The sequence below is a fragment of the Oncorhynchus kisutch genome, linkage group LG18, assembly GCF_002021735.2.
Source record: "Oncorhynchus kisutch isolate 150728-3 linkage group LG18, Okis_V2, whole genome shotgun sequence".
NCBI classification, from domain to species: Eukaryota; Metazoa; Chordata; class Actinopteri; order Salmoniformes; family Salmonidae; genus Oncorhynchus; species Oncorhynchus kisutch.
Window position 1 is genome coordinate 38,654,990 of NC_034191.2, and position 19,520 is coordinate 38,674,509.

Below are 19,520 nucleotides of genomic sequence, written 5' to 3' on the forward strand. Positions count from 1 at the left end.
TTTTCAATGCTGATTTGAATGTCATTGAGAAAACAGAGAAGTGTCAAAGATTTGTTTTAGCAAAACTCCTTTCTGAATTTAAAAGTAATCCTTGAAGTAATCATCTAGTTTTTCAAAAGTATCTAATCTGATTACATTTTTTTTGCTGGTAATGTAACAGTTACCTTTTTTTTGTAATCCCTTACATGTTACGGATTACGTTACTCCCCAACCCTGCTCATACCGTATGCGTGCAGTCTAGTGGTTAGAGCCACAACCTTCAGAACACATATACCGTCTCAGCAAGGGTTCGAATCCACTTCCCTTCTGACACTAACTCTCTCCGATCTCTATTCAATTAAAATGTGTATATTCTCACAGTTTAGTTTGATGACACCAATGAGATTGACATTTTAGTCATTTAGCAGACACTCTTATCCAGGACAACTTACAGGAGCAATTACGGTTAAGTTCCTTTCTCAAGGGCACATCGGCAGATTTTTTCACCTTGTCAGCTTGGGGATTTGAACCAGCGACCTTTCGGTTGGTGGCACCACGCCCTGAACAGCTATGCTACCAAACCACCAAATCCAAACAGCCTTAACCAAACATTGCACTGAGTTGTTTTGGCATGACCTCGGCTCAAATCGCCTCAAGCTTCTCTTTTGGGTGCTGTTACTGTGTCCTGAGCAGGCAACTGTCTGCCAGTGGTATCTCTCGCTGTCTCAAATATCTCCGTCATTAATTTATACATTTCCCCAAAACCAGCTATCACAGTCGTCTTTTGAAGGCTTGTCCTCCTAGCGCATCTCTGTCGCTCATGCACTTTGCAAGTAGTCCCAAAGGTCTTTTAATTTTTGAGAAGATATTTTTAGCTTTAAAATAACCGAGGTGGAAACATCCATCTGTCCTACACACATTCCAGCTGCTCCTTTTTGGTGATGAACATTTATATTTGTGCATACATTTTCCAGAGAAAACGAACACAAATGATTTGAGCACGTATTTAATGTATGAATCGTACTCTAATGTGTTTTTAAAGAATAATTGATTATTGAAATCATATATTCAATATCATTTAGAAGGGAGACTCATCATGAAGGACCACAGATGATTACAGAGATCGTGTGTTTTGTATTGAGCACGGCTTTCCCAGCTCTCTCACCCGAGTGGTTCTCTTTTCAGAGATTCCTCTGCCATGTCAGTCGTATTTATCTGTTCAATTCTGTTCTATTCGTTTACCTCGATTTTGGCAGGTAAATTGATTGAACTTATTCTAAATGACCCGTGTAGAGGAAACCGGCCATGGGATTATGAGGGGCCAGGATAGTAAATTCAGCCAAGACACCCGGTTAACACCCCTACTTTTTGCCCGGGTTATGGTATTTCAGAATGCCTGTTGATGTCTGGAGGGTTAACGCTTAATGTATGAATCGTACTCTAATGTGTTTTTAAAGAATAATTGATTATTGAAATCATATATTCAATATCATTTAGAAGGGAGACTCATCATGAAGGACCACAGATGATTACAGAGATCGTGTGTTTTGTATTGAGCACGGCTTTCCCAGCTCTCTCACCCGAGTGGTTCTCTTTTCAGAGATTCCTCTGCCATGTCAGTCGTATTTATCTGTTCAATTCTGTTCTATTCGTTTACCTCGATTTTGGCAGGTAAATTGATTGAACTTATTCTAAATGACCCGTGTAGAGGAAACCGGCCATGGGATTATGAGGGGCCAGGATAGTAAATTCAGCCAAGACACCCGGTTAACACCCCTACTTTTTGCCCGGGTTATGGTATTTCAGAATGCCTGTTGATGTCTGGAGGGTTAACGCTTACAGTCCCTGCATTGAAACTCTTATTGCCAAGAAATCAGTGTTAAATTGATGCAGGTAAAGTACCTTACTGCTATTATGAGTTTATCCATTGCTGCTTTTTTTTTTACGTCTCGCCTTGGCCGACTCTTCATCTTCCCAACACAGCATTTAACTCATGGGGTGCGGAGAACTTCAAACGAGATGCCACTACATCGGGGCACTGGTGGAACCGGGCAATTTAAAATGCATTATATTCAACAACAACTAGTTGAAAAGTTCAGGGATACCACTTCAGATGAATTTAATTTGCAGAATTGATCAGCATGCCGGATTGGTTCTCCAGCCCTCCAGCTATCTAGTGAAATCTTTAGAGCCGGCCACGGAGAGACACACTCTGGGTATGGCCCTGGGCATAATTTCACAAGCAGAACCAATCCACCATTTATTCTGTCCTTTTAAAAGTCCCTTGAACCAGCTCTGAAATTTTTTTTTTTTACATAAAACTTTTTCTGCATCACTTTGTGCTCTGCATGTATCTGAATGTATGTACTCTGTCTCTCTGGCCTTAGCTAATTGACAGGAATGCAACATTTATGTTGGAAGGCTTGAGGACAGGCTACTTTTCCAACTAAGGCTGACAGTTTGAAGGGACTTTCAGTGAACTCGACAGTGTGAAGGGGACTATGTCCGGCGTCACTTGTGTGGAGAGAGTTCCCTTGTGACACGGTTTCTCCCAGACACAGGGGAGATCTAGCGGAAACTAACGGCCACAGTCAGCTAAAGAGAGACCACAGCACAGCACAGCACAGCACGGGGAAACAACCCACTGGGCACAGACATCAATTCAATGTCTATTCCACATTGGTTCAACATAATTTCATTGAAATGACGTGGAAACAACGTTGATTCAACCAGTTTGTGCCCAGTGTGAAGTGACGCTGAAGTAATGCGGGCCAATAGAGTGCACTGTATCTCTCCTCTTCACCCGAACACTTTACCCCAACAAACCAGTAGTACCATATCAACAGAGCTAGCTTCACCATACTAGAGACTTAACTCAGGGAGTTGATAATGAGTTGATCAGATCAATTCACATAACTGAGTGATGATGCCTGAGATGCACATTGCACCCAAGGGAGGTCAATATCAATATACAGCAGAAACAAGAAGACATCTATTGCCAGTTCACTGTATTTAGAGACAAACACCTAGATAGAAAAAGGACCTATTTGAAAAGTAAATCAACAACTTGTGTTCAGTCATGTGTCTTCTTTGGATACATTGTACAGTACGAACCACTCACGGTCATCTCTTTGGAGTACTAGGGAGAACTGCTGCACCTCACCCTTTGAACTCTTGCATTTTCCACTGGATCACTTTAAGTACAGAGCAGATAAAGTGAGACCCTGATTACAGGAGTAGACTTGGATGGGATGGGGAGAAGGATGCTCTGTCTCTGTCCACTATTTAATAGGGATGACATCAGACATCGCACACAACATATAGCAAAGTATAGTGTTATGTTAAATACCTAGCACTCAATTGGATCAAACCAGAATTCAAGGTGACACTTATCTGTGATACACAACCATGTGAGGGAGAAGGGTTCAGAGGGTGCAGGTTCATATTGGGAATATATTACACAAGCATTGGCCATTTCAACTTGTTCTGCACATACTTTGTTGTAATATAAAGATGACTTTGTATATTATTCTCGTCTACCCCCGCCTAGTTCCCATCTATATATTCTGAAAACTTCTTATGAGGTTGTACAGCCACAACGACAAGGCGGCCAGGGCGCGTCGTCACAGGGAATCGAGTGCTCTTAATCGCGCGGATTATCGGATGCAACCCTTTTTGTCGTCTGGACGGATCTTCGTTTCTATCTCAGACAAACACTGAATATTCCACTACATGTTTCAGTCCGTATCCATGGCATTGGCAATAACAGAGAATAAAGATTTGGGCTCCCTGTCCGATGTTTCAAAACAACGCACATCGTGTGCATATGAAAACAATCAAAAGTGATTTTCATGCGATATGTGAAAAACTATTTAAGCTAAGTAATTCTAAATCATTGCTTTAGATTGTGCTGAAATGGAGGGGATTTACAGAGAGATTCAAATATATTAAGGAAAGGGTCAAACGTAAGCATGGCATGCGCTCTTTGGCGAGGTTGCTTCCATGGCACAATTGTAATTCCAAAGTCGTCTATATTGCAATCATAGATTACATAAATGCAATATTGTATCCCAATCACTTACTTATGACCACATTGATATAATACAACATCTCATGTAAAAAAAAAAAATGTCGTGTAGTCCGGTTTTATGTTTGTTCAAATGAATGTCAATAGTGGTCAATTATTTTTTTCCATCACATTTTGTCATGGTGTTAGACTGGCAGGGACAGTTTAATGTCACTCAAGTAGCGAGGCCTAAAAACTGTTTCAAGTAATAAATAACTGTCTTACCTTCCATGCAAAAGAAAACCAGCCAAGCAATCCATAGATCCGAATTATGGAATTTCATCATGGTTCGTAGCTACTTGGCAAGTCGTTTTGTGTGCCTTCTTGATGAAATAAATCGTTATTTCACAGTTTATTTGATGGAAAGTGACGGTCTCTCGAAACAGCACACATGAATACAGTCCCAATGGTTTACGCAATAATCAGATGCGTTTAACGTCGCAAAACAAAATGTTTAATTTTCTAAAAGTCGAAAGAGTAACAAAATGTTGCATCTCCTCATATCCTACCACCACCCCAAACCTTTGCTTCTTCTTGGTCGTCCTATCTTTTCGTAGTTCACTGTTATTTGTTTGTTGTTGGTCGCACACTCTTGCACTATTTTGCCTGTTATTTTACCTTCAATTAATTTTCAATTAATTTACGCACGTTCTGAAAATTGTCGGCAGTCTTGTTGTTGTAGATACATATTTATAGAAGACATGAAACAGTACACTTTCTTGGAAGGTAGTTGTTTCTTCTTGTACAAGGCTGGCCCATGTTTCTCAACGCGAAACATGCACTCCTTTTCTGTACAGCATTCTATTTGGAACGCTGATCGAGAACTCGCCCGGGCTGTTGCCAGGAGACCAGTGACGCCGGTCTAGACTAGAGGTAGTAATGCCCCCCTCTGGTGTAAAAAAAAAAACTGTATGGCTGCCAGCTCCAAACCAGCTCCAATGTGTACGGATGTAATGCATTATGCATACAATGCAATGCACGTGCTGAATAAAAGCTGATATCAAGTAAATAAAGTCTATATGGACTTGCCAGGTTACCATTTATCTGGTTTATTGCAAGTTTTGTTTGATTGATTGCTCCAGCTTTCATGCACATCTTAATTCTGCAGAAGTGACAAGCTTTTCAGAAAGTTTAAGCCAAATTCAATTTCAAAAAGTTGTCTTCTGCATGCATGTAACAGCAAACCAACACTGTTTAGTTATTTTTCAAGCCCAACACAGTTGTCTTTGTCACCACCGCCCATATTAGAGAGCCAGCAACACAGAACAACAGCTCTCAAAGGGAGGCAACTGTCAATGTGTTCTCTTGAACAAAATGTGATCTCACCACAGCTCAGCACAAAATACTCCCTGTGTCTCACTAAACACTGCATGCATAGAGCCTGAGCACTTCTGGTCCAAATATAGATTTACATGACTTTTATATGTTTTAATCTGTCAAGGCTTAGTAGACAAACATTTGATAAACTTTTTCTCTTATTCAACTTTTTAGACTTTAGAAATTCAAAATGTATGAGAGAAGAGGAGAAGGCATGACAAGGGCCAGCGCTTCAACCAGCTCTTCCGTACTGCCTGGGGTTGTTGGCAGCGTTTCCAAAGAATATGTCTGTCACTCCTGACTTTAGGTACAAATATCTAATCCTTGAGTTATTCTTAAATTCATTTGACATAAGTGTGAGAATGTACATCTGTACATGTATCACTCCAGTGTTTAATTGCAATATTGTAATTATTTCACCACTATGGCCTATTTATTGCCTTACCTCCCTTATCGTACCTCATTTGCACACACTGTATATAGACTTTTTCTATTGTGGTATTGACTGCATGTTTGTTTGTTCCATGTGTAACTCTGTGTTGTTGTTTGTGTCACACTGCGTTGCTTTATCTTGACCAGGTCACAGTTGTAAATGAGAACTTGTTTTCAACTAGCCTACCTGGTTAAATAAAGGTGAAATAAAATTTAAAAAAAATATTAATTAAATATAAACTCAGCAAAAAAAGAAACGTCCCTTTTTCAGGACCCTGTCTTTCAAAGATAATTTGTAAAAATCCAAATAACTTCACAGATCTTCATTGTAAAGGGTTTAAACACTGTTTCCAATGCTTGTTCAATGAACCATAAACAATTAATGAACATGCACCTGTGGAACGGTCATTAAGACACTAACAGCTTACAGACGGTAGGCAGTTAAGGTCACAGTTATGAAAACTTAGGACACTAAAGAGGCCTTTCTACTGACTGAAAAACATCAAAAGAAAGATGCCCAGGGTCCCTGCTCATCTGTGTGAACGTGTTTTAGGAATGCTGCAAGGAGGCATGAGGACTGCAGATGTGGCCAGGGCAATAAATTGCAATGTCCAGACTGTGAGACGCCTAAGACAGCGCTACAGGGCGACAGGACGGACAGCTGATCGTCATCGCAGTGGCAGACCACGTGTAACAACACCTGCACAGGATCGGTACATCCGAACATCAGATCTGTGGGAAAGGTACAGGATGACAACAACTGCCCGAGTTACACCAGTAACGCACAATACCTCCATCAGTGCTCAGACTGTCCACAATAGGCTGAGAGAGGCTGGACTGAGGGCTTGTAGGCCTGTTGTAAGGCAGGTCCTCATCAAACATCACCGGCAACAACGTTGCCTATGGGCACAAACCCACCGTCGATGGACCAGACAGGACTGGCAAAAAGTGCTCTTCACTGATGAGTCACGGTTTTGTCTCACCAGGGGTGATGGTCGGATTTGCGTTTATCATCGAAGGAATGAGCGTTACACCGAGGCCTGTACTCTGGAGTGGGAGCGATTTGGAGGCGGAGGGTCCGTCATGGTCTGGGGTGGTGTGTCACAGCATCATCGGACTGAGCTTGTTGTCGTTGCAGGCAATATCAACGCTGTGCGTTACAGGGAAGACATCCTCTTCCCTCATGTGGTACACTTCCTGCAAGCTCATCCTTACATGACCCTCCAGCATGACAATGCCACCAGCCATGGCCAACAAAGAGCCCGGATCTCAATCCCATTGAGCACGTCTGGGACCTGTTGGATCAGAGGGTGAGGGCTAGGTCCATTCCCCCCAGAAATGTCCGGGAACTTGCAGGTGCTTTGGTGGAAGAGTGGGATAACATCTCACAGCAAGAACGGGCAAATCTGGTTCAGTCCATGAGGAGATACACAGCAGTACTTAATGCAGCTGGTGGCCACACCAGATACTGTTACTTTTCATTTTGACCCCCCCTTTGTTCAGGGACACATTATTCCATTTCTGTTAGTCACATGTCTGTGGAACTTATTCAGTTTGTGTCTCAGTTGTTGAATCGTATGTTCATACAAATATTTACATGTTAAGTTTTGGTGAAAATAAACAGTTGACAGTGAGAGGACATTTCTTTTTTTGCTGAGTTTAGTAGCCAATACACCATATGAGCATACCATTTGTGTTTCATTTCATAAACCATGAAAGCATCAATGAAAAGTGACCATCTAGTTCTGCTGACAAGTTTACTAGATCAACTAGAAAGACAGGGTGTATATCTGTTCATTTCCCCTCCTCTGCATCCCAACAGGGATACAGCCTAGTGTGATAGGAGTTACAGTACAGCAATAGCAGCATCCACACACTATTTATTTATTGATACATTTTGCAATCGCTCCATTTTCTTTTTCCGCCCGGTATAAAAGATTAAGTATGTGAACAAGTTCCGTATGTTAAATGTTTTAATTCCTCTTTCCTGACAACCCATCTTAGAGTTCAGGTCCACTTCAATATTGATGCCAGTGTTCAAGGAAACACTACCTGGCTTTGCGATGTCATGCATTTCGTGTACCCCAGTCTTGTGCAGCGTTGCTTTTCCTAGTTAGTTTTTGTTGAATGAATTTACTCAAGGCCAGTGCACCTGCTCACGACGTCCATTCAGGTTAGACAAGGAATGGACTGCCATCTTAACTCTGCATAGTTGGAGTACAATACGTATGTACTGAAGTAACATGCACGGTACCTATGTCCCACTCCCAACACTATCCCCGGTTGAGAAAACCTTTGGCTATATGCACCCTTGTGCTTTTTATTTCAAACTAAGAACATTGAACTTTCCCCATAAGTTGTGTTAAAATAAACAAAAGTGAATGCAATTCAATCTTTTGAACTGGACAATTGATCAAAAAAAACTTCAACAAAGCAATTGAATTCAATATATTAAATAAACATTCAATGAAGAACACCTCCCCCTTCTGGTGGACATTAGACTTTTTACTACAGAGGAAAGAAGTCTGACAATCCACCATATAGCCTGGTTGTTGTGTTATTTAATGTGCTGTTGTAAAACCACTACTTTACAGTCTGGCACATCAAAACATGATCAGGAACAAGGAAACAGTACACAGCAAATACCATGCAGGCAACACTGCAGTACAAAACATTGTAAGAGTTCACTGGCAGTAGCACCTCCTCACAGCACCAGAATCAGTGATGCTTCTTCTTGCCTTCATCCTAAAAATGACCAAAAAACCATACATTTAATAAAAACTATCCCTGGTGATTATGTGCCACATTAAAGTGCCAGTATGAACCATTACATGTACTAATAATAAACACTTGTCTTGGTAGGTAGGGCAGGTAACACCTTTTTATTGCTCTCCTATCTGATCTGTTTTCACAGACACACCTAGTAACTCGGAGCATTCTGGTCCATTTCCTCTTTTACATTAAAGTAAGGCACGGCCAAGGTTATGGGTCTTACCAATATACCTAGCGGCAACAGAACCATTACAGTAAGAGGTAGCATGAATACAGACTGCGAAAGGAGATACGTTTCTAAAATGATGTTTTACTAGCTGATAGTGTATGGAACCACATGTGATTGTAAAAGTTCTGAGTCTCAAGTGTTGTAAATGGCAACAACCACACCTACATAACTAGGGCGTTTAACCTGATAAAAAACTGACACAACTGGTATAACCTGCACAGCCTCTATGGCCTTACCCATCTTGATAGTAAGTAACCCTTGAACCAAAGGGTGTGGTTGTCAACACGACTTGTTGGACCCCATTCTATAGCAGTCATATATTAACATTCTTTGGAACAATCACAACGAAAATAACAAATCAAGGCTAATGTGCACTACCTCATCGCTGCTGGAAGAGGAAGATGATGACCCATCATCTTTGTCCTTATGCTCCTTGGGCTTCTTGTCTTTCTTCTTGTGACCTTTGTCCTTCTTGTCACCATGTTTCTTAGACTTGTCTTTGTCCTCCTTATGGTCCTTTGATTTGTCATGGTCCTTACGGTCCTTTGATTTGTTACAGTCCTTCGATTTGTCATGGTCCTTTGATTTGTCCTTGGACACACTCTGGAAGTTGGCATACAATCAGAATACTTTGTATGCAGTGTGTGTATGATTGTCAGCATTAATTGCACACAAAATTGCCATTCATGGCTGAAATAGAATTGACACACTCATCAAGCAACTGGTTTAGGTAATGGCAACAGTATGTTTCTTACCTTATCCCCATCTTTGCCCTTCTTCCCCCACCCAAATAGGGCATTCTGTTCCTGGCCAGAGGCATCATCCTTTTTCACCTGATCATCTTTACCTACAGCTGTGGAAAATAAGAGACAGGCCATGTAGGCTTAGTTATCTTTACATGAACAATCACAGCCTAATAAACTAACCAGAACATTTTCATTACAAATTATAGGTTACCATCCTCAATGGCAATAAATAGACAGTGGCACTATGAGTTCTTCAACAGAAGGAAGGAAATACATACATTACATTACATTACATTACATTACATTACATACATACATACATACATACATGAGAGAGAAGTCCTTCAGAGGCACATTTTCCTGCTGCCATTAATAATGTAAGCATAGTCTCAACTAAGGCAGTCTTTGGAATAATTAAATGCTTAATAGGTGTGAAGTGCATTCAATCAGCTCAAATAATAGGAAAATATTAGGCTGCATTTCAGACTAATAACCACCAAATCAATTGAGAAATGCATACAATGTAGTTTCTGTATTTCAGACAATATTTTCAATGCAATTATGAGTTCAATGCAATTATGATTCAAGAAATCAAGATTTACCTGAAGCCAAATCGAAATCCATGTTGTCTTGAGAGCACACGGCAGTAGTGACAACCAGCAAGTGCAATGTTGCACTTTATAAACTGAAAAACTCATGCAACGCGCCTACCTGTTAACCCCACCCCGCAACCACGTGATCAAAACACGTTTTCGTTGGTCAGGAGGCACAAAACTGGAAAAAGAGTTTTTAATGGAGGAACTATCTGATAGGGGGACTATTTAACGGGTTTGAAAGAGACACCTTTATAGTGCCAGTGTGGAATTTACCTGGTGGAGCATTAGTCCGGTAGCATGACGATTAAAAATAAATTATTCGGCTAGTGTGTCGTCCGCTACATAGGCAAATTGGTCTGAGACTGCAATCGCGGAGGGGGTTCGCTAATCTGTCCCGAAGAGTTTGAACCGGGGGAAACGTGATTGCTTTCGTTTTGGAACAGGGCTGCCTCCGGGGCCCAGCTCTGGCCGACCTCGAACACTGGCCAAAACCAACGTGACTGGTCAAGCACGTGTAGTAATGAGTAGGATTAGGGGTTTTCACATGCAAAGGTAATGGCTTTTTATAACAATGCATTATCTGCCTTCCCAATGAAATCTAGTTTTGTAAATTCAAACATTTATTTTATGGAAAATATATACAGTGTGGCAAAAAAGTATTTAGTCAGCCACCAATTGTGCAAGTTCTCCCACTTAAAAAGATGAGAGAGGCCTGTAATTTTCATCATAGGTACACTTCAACTATGACAGACAAAATGAGAGAAAAAAAATCCAGAAAATCACATTGTAGGGTTTTTAATGAATTTATTTCCAAATTATGGTGGACAATAAGTATTTGGTCACCTACAAACAAGCAAGATTTCTGGCTCTCACAGACCTGTAACTTCTTCTTTAAGAGGCTCCTCTGTCCTACACTCGTTACCTGTATTAATGGCATCTGTTTGAACTTGTTATCAGTATAAAAGACACCTGTCCACAACCTCAAACAGTCACACTCCAAACTCCACTATGGCCAAGACCAAAGAGCTGTCAAAGGACACCAGAAACAAAATTGTAGACCTGCACCAGGCTGGGAAGACTGAATCTGCAATAGGTAAGCAGCTTGGTTTGAAGAAATCAACTGTGGGAGCAATTATTAGGAAATGGAAGACATACAAGACCACTGATAATCTCCCTCGATCTGGGGCTCCACGCAAGATCTCACCCCGTGGGGTCAAAATGATCACAAGAACGGTGAGCAAAAATCACAGAACCACACGGGGGGACCTAGTGAATGACCTGCAGAGAGCAGGGACCAAAGTAACAAAGCCTACCATCAGTAACACACTACGCCGCCAGGGGCTCAAATCCTGCAGTGCCAGACGTGTCCCCGTGCTTAAGCCAGTACATGTCCAGCCCCGTCTGAAGTTTGCTAGAGAGCATTTGGATGATCCAGAAGAAGATTGGGAGAATGTCATATGGTCAGATGATACCAAAATATAACTTTTTGGTAAAAACTCAACTCGTCGTGTTTGGAGGACAAAGAATGCTGAGTTGCATCCAAAGAACACCATACCTACTGTGAAGCATTGGGGTGGAAACATCATGCTTTGGGGCTGTTTTTCTGCAAAGGGACCAGGACGACTGATCCGTGTAAAGGAAAGAATGAATGGGGCCATGTATCGTGAGATTTTGAGTGAAAACCTCCTTCCATCAGCAAGGGCATTGAAGATGAAACGTGGCTGGGTCTTTCAGCATGACAATGATCCCAAACACGCCGCCCGGGCAACGAAGGTGTGGCTTCGTAAGAAGCATTTCAAGGTCCTGGAGTGGCCTAGCCAGTCTCCAGATCCCAACCCCATAGACAATCTTTGGAGGGAGTTGAAAGTCTGTGTTGCCCAGCAACAGCCCCAAAACATCACTGCTCTAGAGGAGATCTGCATGGAGGGCCAAAATACCAGCAACAGTGTGTGAAAACCTTATGAAGACATACAGAAAACGTTTGACCTCTGTCATTGCCAACAAAGGGTATATAACAAAGTATTGAGATAAACTTTTGTTATTGGTTTGTGTATGTGAGCATATGTAGTGTGTGTATGTGTGTGTTGGGAGTGTCAGCGTAGCATGTGTGAATGTGTGGGTAGAATTTAGTGAGTGTGCATAGAGCCAGTGCAAGAGAGTCAGTGCAAAAAAGGGGGTCAATGTAAATAGTCTGGGCAGCCATTTGATTAACTGTTCAGCAGTCTTATGGCTTGGGTGTAGAAGCTGAGCCTTTTGGTCCCAGACTTGGCACTCTGGTACCGCTTGCTGAGCGGTAGCAGAGAGAACAGTCTATGACTTGGGTGGCTAAAGTCTTTGACAATTTGAGTACCTTCCTCTGACACCGCCTGGTATATCAATCCAATTTCAGTCAATCAAATGTATTTAGAAAGCCCTTTTTACATCAGCCGATGTCATAAAGTGCTATACAGAAACCCAGCCTAAAACTCCAAACAGCAAGCAATGCAAATGTAGAAGCACAGTGGCTAGGAAAATCTCCCTAGAAAGGCAGGAACCTGGGAAGAAAACCTAGAGAGGAACCAGGCTCTGAGGGGTGGCCAATCCTCTTCTGGCTCTGCCGGGTGGAGATTATAACAGTACATGGCCAAAATGTTCATAGATGACCAGCAGGGTCAAATAATAATAATCACAGTGGTTGTAGAGGGTGCAACAGGTCAGCACCTCAGGAGTAAATGTCAGTTGGCTTTGCTTCGCCGATCATTCAGAGTTAGAGAGAGCAGGTGCGGTAGAGAGAGAGTCCAAAACAGCAGGTCCGGGACGAGGTAGCACGTCCGGTGAACTGGTCAGGATTCCATAGCCACAGGCAGAACAGTTGAAACTGGAGCAGTAGCATAACCAGGTGGACTGGGGACAGCAATAAGTCATCAGGCCAGGTAGTCCTGAGGCATGGTCCTAGGGCTCAGGTTCTCCGAGAGAAGAGAGAGAGAAAGAGTTAGAGGGAGCATACTTAAATTCACACAGGACACTGGATAAGACAGGAGAAATACTCCAGATATAACAGACTGACCGTAGCCCCCCGACACATAAACTATTACAGCCTAATTACTGGAGGCTGAGACAGGAGGGGTTCGGGAGACAATGTGGCCCTGTCCGACGATACACCCGGACAGGGCCAACCAGGCAGGATATAACCCCACCCACTTTGCCAAAGCACAGCCCCCACACCACTAGAGGGATATCTTCAAACCACCAACTTATTACCCTCAGACAAGGCCGAGTGTAGCCCACGAAGATCTAGAGGTCCTGGATGACAGGGAGCTCGGCCCCAGTGATGTACTGGGCCATACACTCTACACTCTGTAGAACCTTACAGTCGGATGCCAAGCAGTTGCCAGTTTCTAGCTCCAACAGTGCAGTAATATCTAACAATTCACAACAACACACACAACCTAAACGTAATTAAGGAATATATCAATTTTAGGATGAGCAATGTTGGTGTGGCATAAACTAAAATTAGGCAGAATGGAATAGGGTATACACACTACCTGTCACGCCCTGACCTTAGAGAGACTTTTTTTATTCTCTATTTGGTTTGGTCAGGGTGTGACTTGGGTGGGCAAATCTATGTTTCTATTTTTTTGTTGGCCTAGTATGGTTCCCAATCAGAGGCAGCTGTGTATCGTTGTCTCTGATTGGAGATCATACTTAGGCAGCCCTTTTTCCCACCTTAGATTGTGGGATCTTGTTTTTGTACTGTTGCTTTCCAGCCCTACAGAACTGTGCATTTCGTGTTGTATTTGTTAGTTTTTTTCGGCGTCATCAATAAAAGAAAGATGTACGCCTACCACGCTGCACCTTGGTCTACTCCTTCCATCGATGAACGTGACAGAAGATCCCACCTCAACTGGACCAAGCAGCGTGCCTGGGAGGAGATGGCATTCTGGTCTACAGAGGAGGTTGAGGAGAGAATAGCCTGGACTTGGGAGGTAGTATTGGAGAGATACGAAAGCCTGCCGGGGAAGCAGGCGGAAGCAGCCAAGATGACTCCGTGGGTCGCAACCACGACGCAAGCACGAGAGGCAGCCCCAAAACATTTTTTGGGGGGGGCACACAGGGTAGTTGGCGGAGCCAGGGTTCAGACCAGAGCCAACTCCCCGCACTCGCTTTAAGGAGTGTGTGACAGGCACCATCAGGCACCATGTTATGCGTTGATACACACTGTGTCTCCAGTGCACATTCACAGCCCTGTGCGCTCGGTGCCAGCTCCTCGCACTTACCGTGCAAAAGTGAGCATCCAGCCAGGATGGGTTGTGCCAGCTCTACACTCTAGACCTCCAGTGAGCCTTCACGGCCCAGTATATCCTGTGCCAGCTCCATGCACCCGGCCTCCAGTGCGTGTCTCCAGCCTCGTACGTCCTATGCCTGCTCCACGCACGAAGCCTCCAGTGATGACCCATGGCACGAAGCCTCCAGTGATGACCCATGGCACGAAGCCTGCAGTGATGACCCATGGCACGAAGCCTGCAGTGATGACCCATGGCACGAAGCCTGCAGTGATGACCCATGGCACGAAGCCTGCAGTGATGACCCATGGCACGAAGCCTGCAGTGACGACCCATGGCACGAAGCCTGCAGTGACGACCCATGGCACGAAGCCTGCAGTGACGACCCATGGCACGAAGCCTGCAGTGACGACCCATGGCACGAAGCCTCCAGTGACGACCCATGGCACGAAGCCTCCAGTGACGACCCATGGCACGAAGCCTGCAGTGACGACCCATGGCACGAAGCCTGCAGTGACGATCCATGGCACGAAGCCTGCAGTGACGATCCATGGCACGAAGCCTCCAGTGACGACCCATGGCACGAAGCCTGCAGTGACGATCCATGGCACGAAGCCTGCAGTGACGATCCATGGCACGAAGCCTGCAGTGACGATCCATGGCACGAAGCCTCCAGTGACGACCCATGGCACGAAGCCTCCAGTGACGACCCATGGCACGAAGCCTCCAGTGACGACCCATGGCACGAAGCCTCCAGTGACGACCCATGGCACGAAGCCTGCAGTGACGATCCATGGCACGAAGCCTGCAGTGACGATCCATGGCACGAAGCCTGCAGTGACGATCCATGGCACGAAGCCTGCAGTGACGATCCATGGCACGAAGCCTGCAGTGACGACCCATGGCACGAAGCCTCCAGTGACGACCCATGGCACGAAGCCTCCAGTGACGACCCATGGCACGAAGCCTCCAGTGACGACCCATGGCACGAAGCCTCCAGTGACGACCCATGGCACAAAGCCTCCAGTGACGACCCATGGCACAAAGCCTCCAGTGACGACCCATGGCACAAAGCCTCCAGTGACGACCCATGGCACGAAGCCTCCAGTGACGACCCATGGCACGAAGCCTCCAGTGACGACCCATGGCACGAAGCCTCCAGTGACGACCCATGGCACGAAGCCTCCAGTGACGACCCATGGCACGAAGCCTCCAGTGACGACCCATGGCACGAAGCCTGCAGTGATGATCCATGGCATGACTCGCTAAACACATGCTTTGTTTTTAAATTATGTCTGACTGTTGGAGTGTGACTCTGGCTATCCGTAAATCAAAAATATAAATAAGATTATGCCGTCTGGTTTGCTTAATAAGGCATTTTTAAATATTCATACTTAAGTATATTTCAGCAACTACATTTACTTTTAATACTTAAGTATATTTAAAACCAAATACTTTTACTCAAGTAGTATTTTACTGGGGGAATTTTACTTGAGTCATTTTCTGTTAAGGTATCTTGACTTTTACTCAAGTATGAGAATTTAGTACTTTTTCCACCACTGGTTACAAGGTGGGTCATTTGTATATAAAGACAGTCATTTACTACAGTGCGTGGTTTTCAGTACACCATCACGAACACACATGGGGCGGCAGGTAACCTAGTGGTTAGAGCGTTGGACTTCGAATCCCCAAGCTGACAAGGTAAAAATCTGTCGTTCTGCCCCTGAACAAGGCAGTTAACCCACTGTTCTCTAGGCCATCATTGAAAATAAGAATTTGTTCTTAACTGTCTTGCCTAGTTAAATAAAAGGTGAAATAAATCAAAAATAAACACAGGCGTCACTCACCAGACTCAGATATGAAGGCTACACCGTGTACTATGATATCCCCAGCGTCTTCTCTTTTCCTTCTTCCTCTTCCTGCAGACAGAAGTTACTACACTAGCGAGTTTGACTCCTTCACCTAACGTTAACATATCAGAACAAAACAATACCCTAACAGGTTGGACAAAAGTGCCTGCAGGAACATTGGCTACATCTCCTTTTAGATCACTGGGTGTACTTTCCTTTCAAGGCATATTGGGTAGTTAACACAGATTTATTCCAGGACCTGCCGTGACAAAAAAAAAGGGTCATTCAACAGAAATAAACAAGCATGACGAGTCAGCATCTACAAGAATGGGTTCTCAGGTTCCAACCAGCCCAGGGGTATCCATCCTCGTTTTATTATTCATGCATAGTTGTTAGTTTGAGTGTTTTGACAGATCATATCGGTGCACAAGAGCGGTAAGGGACCTCTCTGATCCCTGATCATGTGGGCACCAGCTCAACAGGTTACGACTGGGTGTCCTATGCCTATCTTAGATCTGGGTCCCGAGGGTCACAGCATGCCTACCGTATGGGTTTCATTGTGGCTTTTAGTCTTTCAGCTAGTCTTTCAACCCCACATATCTCAAGCAGGCAAACCTGTTTCTCCTGCTTACTAACGCCGACAGAACATTGTGCCGCTGTTCCAGACCAGCATACAGTGCTGGCGGTTGAGTTTCTATTGTGACGTCAAAGTACCTGCAATCCATAATCAAAGCAAATCTTAACAAATTAACTGATTTCATATTCAAATAAACGGGTGCACTCATTTCCCAAGACAAATTTCCCCAAAATGTGTTTCACATTTTTATCCGTGTATGAAAGACAAATCTAAATGATTGGACATCTAAAAGTGGGAAGAGTAAGATTAAATAACGCAATTTCATTAGTCACATTTTTATCAAATAAAAACTACCCAGCCCAATGTAGTAAGACGATACTACATCCACTTTATAAAGCTGTGTGTCATGGCAAGGAACCTCATTTGGATACGCTTGACAAGAGTATTCCCAGGATTAAAGCAACATTGGATTGGTTTCAGGTTAGATACCAGCTTTGTCAAAACACTCTCTATAAAGCAATTTGGCTTCCTTTCACTTTAATGGTTTCATTGGGGGATTCAAGTCTCATTTTGGCTTCGCATGAACAAGATATTTTTTCTAAGACTAAACGCACAGCCCAATCCAACCAAAAACGTTCTCTCTCTCTCTGTTTGTTCAGTGACTCATTCCAAACAGGCAGCTTTAGACTGGACTGCCAGATGGGCAGGGTTCACACTTGTGTGACTTTTCTATTTGTTCCATTGCACAATACACGCTCAATCAAGCCCAGATCTTGATGTGATGCTGATGAACATTAGGTCACATGTTAAGAGATTTGCCTAGCTTACTTCACTGTCTGAAGAGCTGCTGTCAGAGGAGGAGGAGGATGAACTGGAATCCTGTGTACAAGAAAAACAAAGATGGTATTGCATAATTTACTTAGATACTTAGAGATGACAGACAGGTAACAGATAGCCACTCTCCAATAGGTTACTGCAAACACAATAGGTATCTATGTTTTTGGAGATCAACATTTTTGGGCTCCCGAGTGGCACAGCGGTCTAACTGCATCTCAGTGCTAGAAGCGTCACTACATACCCTGGTTTGATTCCAGGCTGTATCACAACTGGCCGTGATTGGGAGTCCCATAAGGCGGCGCACATTTGCCCCAGCGTCATCCAGGTTTGGCCGGTGTAGGCTGTGATTGTAAATAAGAATATAAACGTGCACTATATTCTCCCCCTATCACAACATTTTTGGCCTACTTTCATTGTCTCCCCAGCCCTCCCACTGAACCTGACCCTCTCCGACATACCTTTCCAGATCCTCCTGCAGGGTCTTTGGGCTCTGTCTTGGCTGCGTTAGTGGTGTCTGTTGCAGACAGCCCTCCTAACCCTCCATGCTCTGCAAGCACCCATTCACTCCTCCCAGGCTGGATCTCATCCAGCGGGCTCAGGACCACTCCCGCTCCATCTACAGGCCCTGGAATTACACAAGCCAGCACAGATGAATACACAATTATATTTCCCATTCACAAATCAATGTTTATTGTATTGCATGTGTTACAATATTTGTTCAGTTGTCTTAGACTTGTATCCTATTGTACCAATCATCTACAGACTGAGGCTTTTGCAGTGCAAACAATATTAAATACAATACAAAAAACGAGAACCAGAGTGTCAAAAATGCATAAGCCTACTGTTCATGTGTGAATGTTTTATTATGGATAAAACATTATCTAATGCACTTCCTTATTTCTCACACTGTACTCCATCCCATGTAATGATGCATTCACCTCAGAGTACATTTGTAGCCATAACGCACAAAACAAATAGACTATCTATATATTGTATGTTATAAGTAGAATAACTGACAGATAACAGAATTATGCCTGTTGAGTGACAACAACAGCACAGAATTGCATGACTTTTACTTCAGGTTTATTTTGACCACGCCCCTGCATGACCCCAAAAAAGACAAATCTTTGTAGAGCTTTACACAACTGTGCACCACTTCAAATGTCATGTTTCCAATTTACGCATAAAGTAGAACGGAGTAGATTATACAGTTGGTGATAATGAGAAATTATTGTTACTTTTACCGGGGAACATACTTAAAAAACGAGACCCATTACATTTTTACACCAAATAAAGCTTTTAACATATGTCGTTAATCTATAAAAGTCACTAAAAGTGCATAGATCACAATACCTTTGGGTCTGTTGAACTCCATTCAACTCAACAGCCGCTCCAGTTACACCTCCTCGTTTGCTGTGAAATGATGAGCTGACTGAGTTTACAAGGATAGTAACTCCTTCTATATGGCCATTGGCCAAGGTGTGAGTGTTGTGCAGAACCGGTAAATCCGTTTTTTCACAGTAACGGGCTGACCTTTCACCTTGCATGTAGAACATAAGCCTAATATCTAAATATATATATATATATATATTGGTTATGTATGATCTATATAATACATTTTTGTAAGTTTGTTCAACTGTATTCTCTTCTCACAGTACATGGAGGTACGAAAAACAACAATAAACATATAAACATATAATTGTCAAAACATTACACTGTCAGTAAGGTCAAGTGATCCTTGCGCGTGATCCTTGCGCGTGATCCTTGCGCAAAATAAGGCGCAGTATTGCGCTGAATACAATTTTTTATTTTGATATCTTGGAGTGCTAAAATTGATCTCTCAACTACAGCCGCAGG

At 43.3% G+C, this 19,520-nt stretch overlaps 2 protein-coding genes and 1 long non-coding RNA gene across 3 annotated transcripts in view; all 3 read right to left on the minus strand.

Moving 5' to 3' along the window:
* LOC109909589 (immunoglobulin superfamily member 11-like) overlaps positions 1-4,862 on the minus strand; it is a 114,999-nt gene extending 110,137 nt beyond the window's left edge. The window contains exon 1 of the mRNA XM_020508614.2: positions 4,271-4,862. Within this exon, the coding sequence (XP_020364203.1) occupies positions 4,271-4,331 (61 nt within the window). The 5' untranslated portion in view covers positions 4,332-4,862. The remainder of the gene's footprint in view (positions 1-4,270) is intronic.
* Positions 4,863-8,335: 3,473 nt separating this feature from the next.
* LOC109908969 (protein starmaker-like) lies at positions 8,336-10,732 on the minus strand. The gene is made up of 4 exons (XM_020507792.2): positions 10,144-10,732; positions 9,551-9,648; positions 9,174-9,398; positions 8,336-8,539 (listed from the first exon to the last, which is right to left on the minus strand). The coding sequence occupies exons 1-4, from the start codon at positions 10,163-10,165 to the stop codon at positions 8,513-8,515; spliced, it is 372 nt and encodes a 123-aa protein (XP_020363381.1). The 5' UTR covers positions 10,166-10,732; the 3' UTR covers positions 8,336-8,512.
* Positions 10,733-15,863: 5,131 nt separating this feature from the next.
* Positions 15,864-19,148, minus strand: LOC109908970 (uncharacterized). The gene is made up of 5 exons (XR_002257716.2): positions 19,017-19,148; positions 18,122-18,288; positions 17,905-18,004; positions 17,655-17,705; positions 15,864-16,318 (listed from the first exon to the last, which is right to left on the minus strand). It is a non-coding gene; the product is annotated as an uncharacterized LOC109908970 (long non-coding RNA).
* Between the last annotated feature and the right edge of the window lie 372 nt (positions 19,149-19,520).

Bases quoted from the DNA above. Each gene is read 5' to 3' on its own strand.
- LOC109908969 (XM_020507792.2), bottom strand. From the start codon at position 10,165: ATGGATTTCGATTTGGCTTCAG. The intron at 9,399-9,550 runs GTAAGAAACATA...GCCAACTTCCAG, and splicing joins AGGGCAAAGATGGGGATAAG to AGTGTGTCCAAGGACAAATC. The intron at 8,540-9,173 runs GTAGTGCACATT...GGTCATTTTTAG, and splicing joins CCTCTTCCAGCAGCGATGAG to GATGAAGGCAAGAAGAAGCA.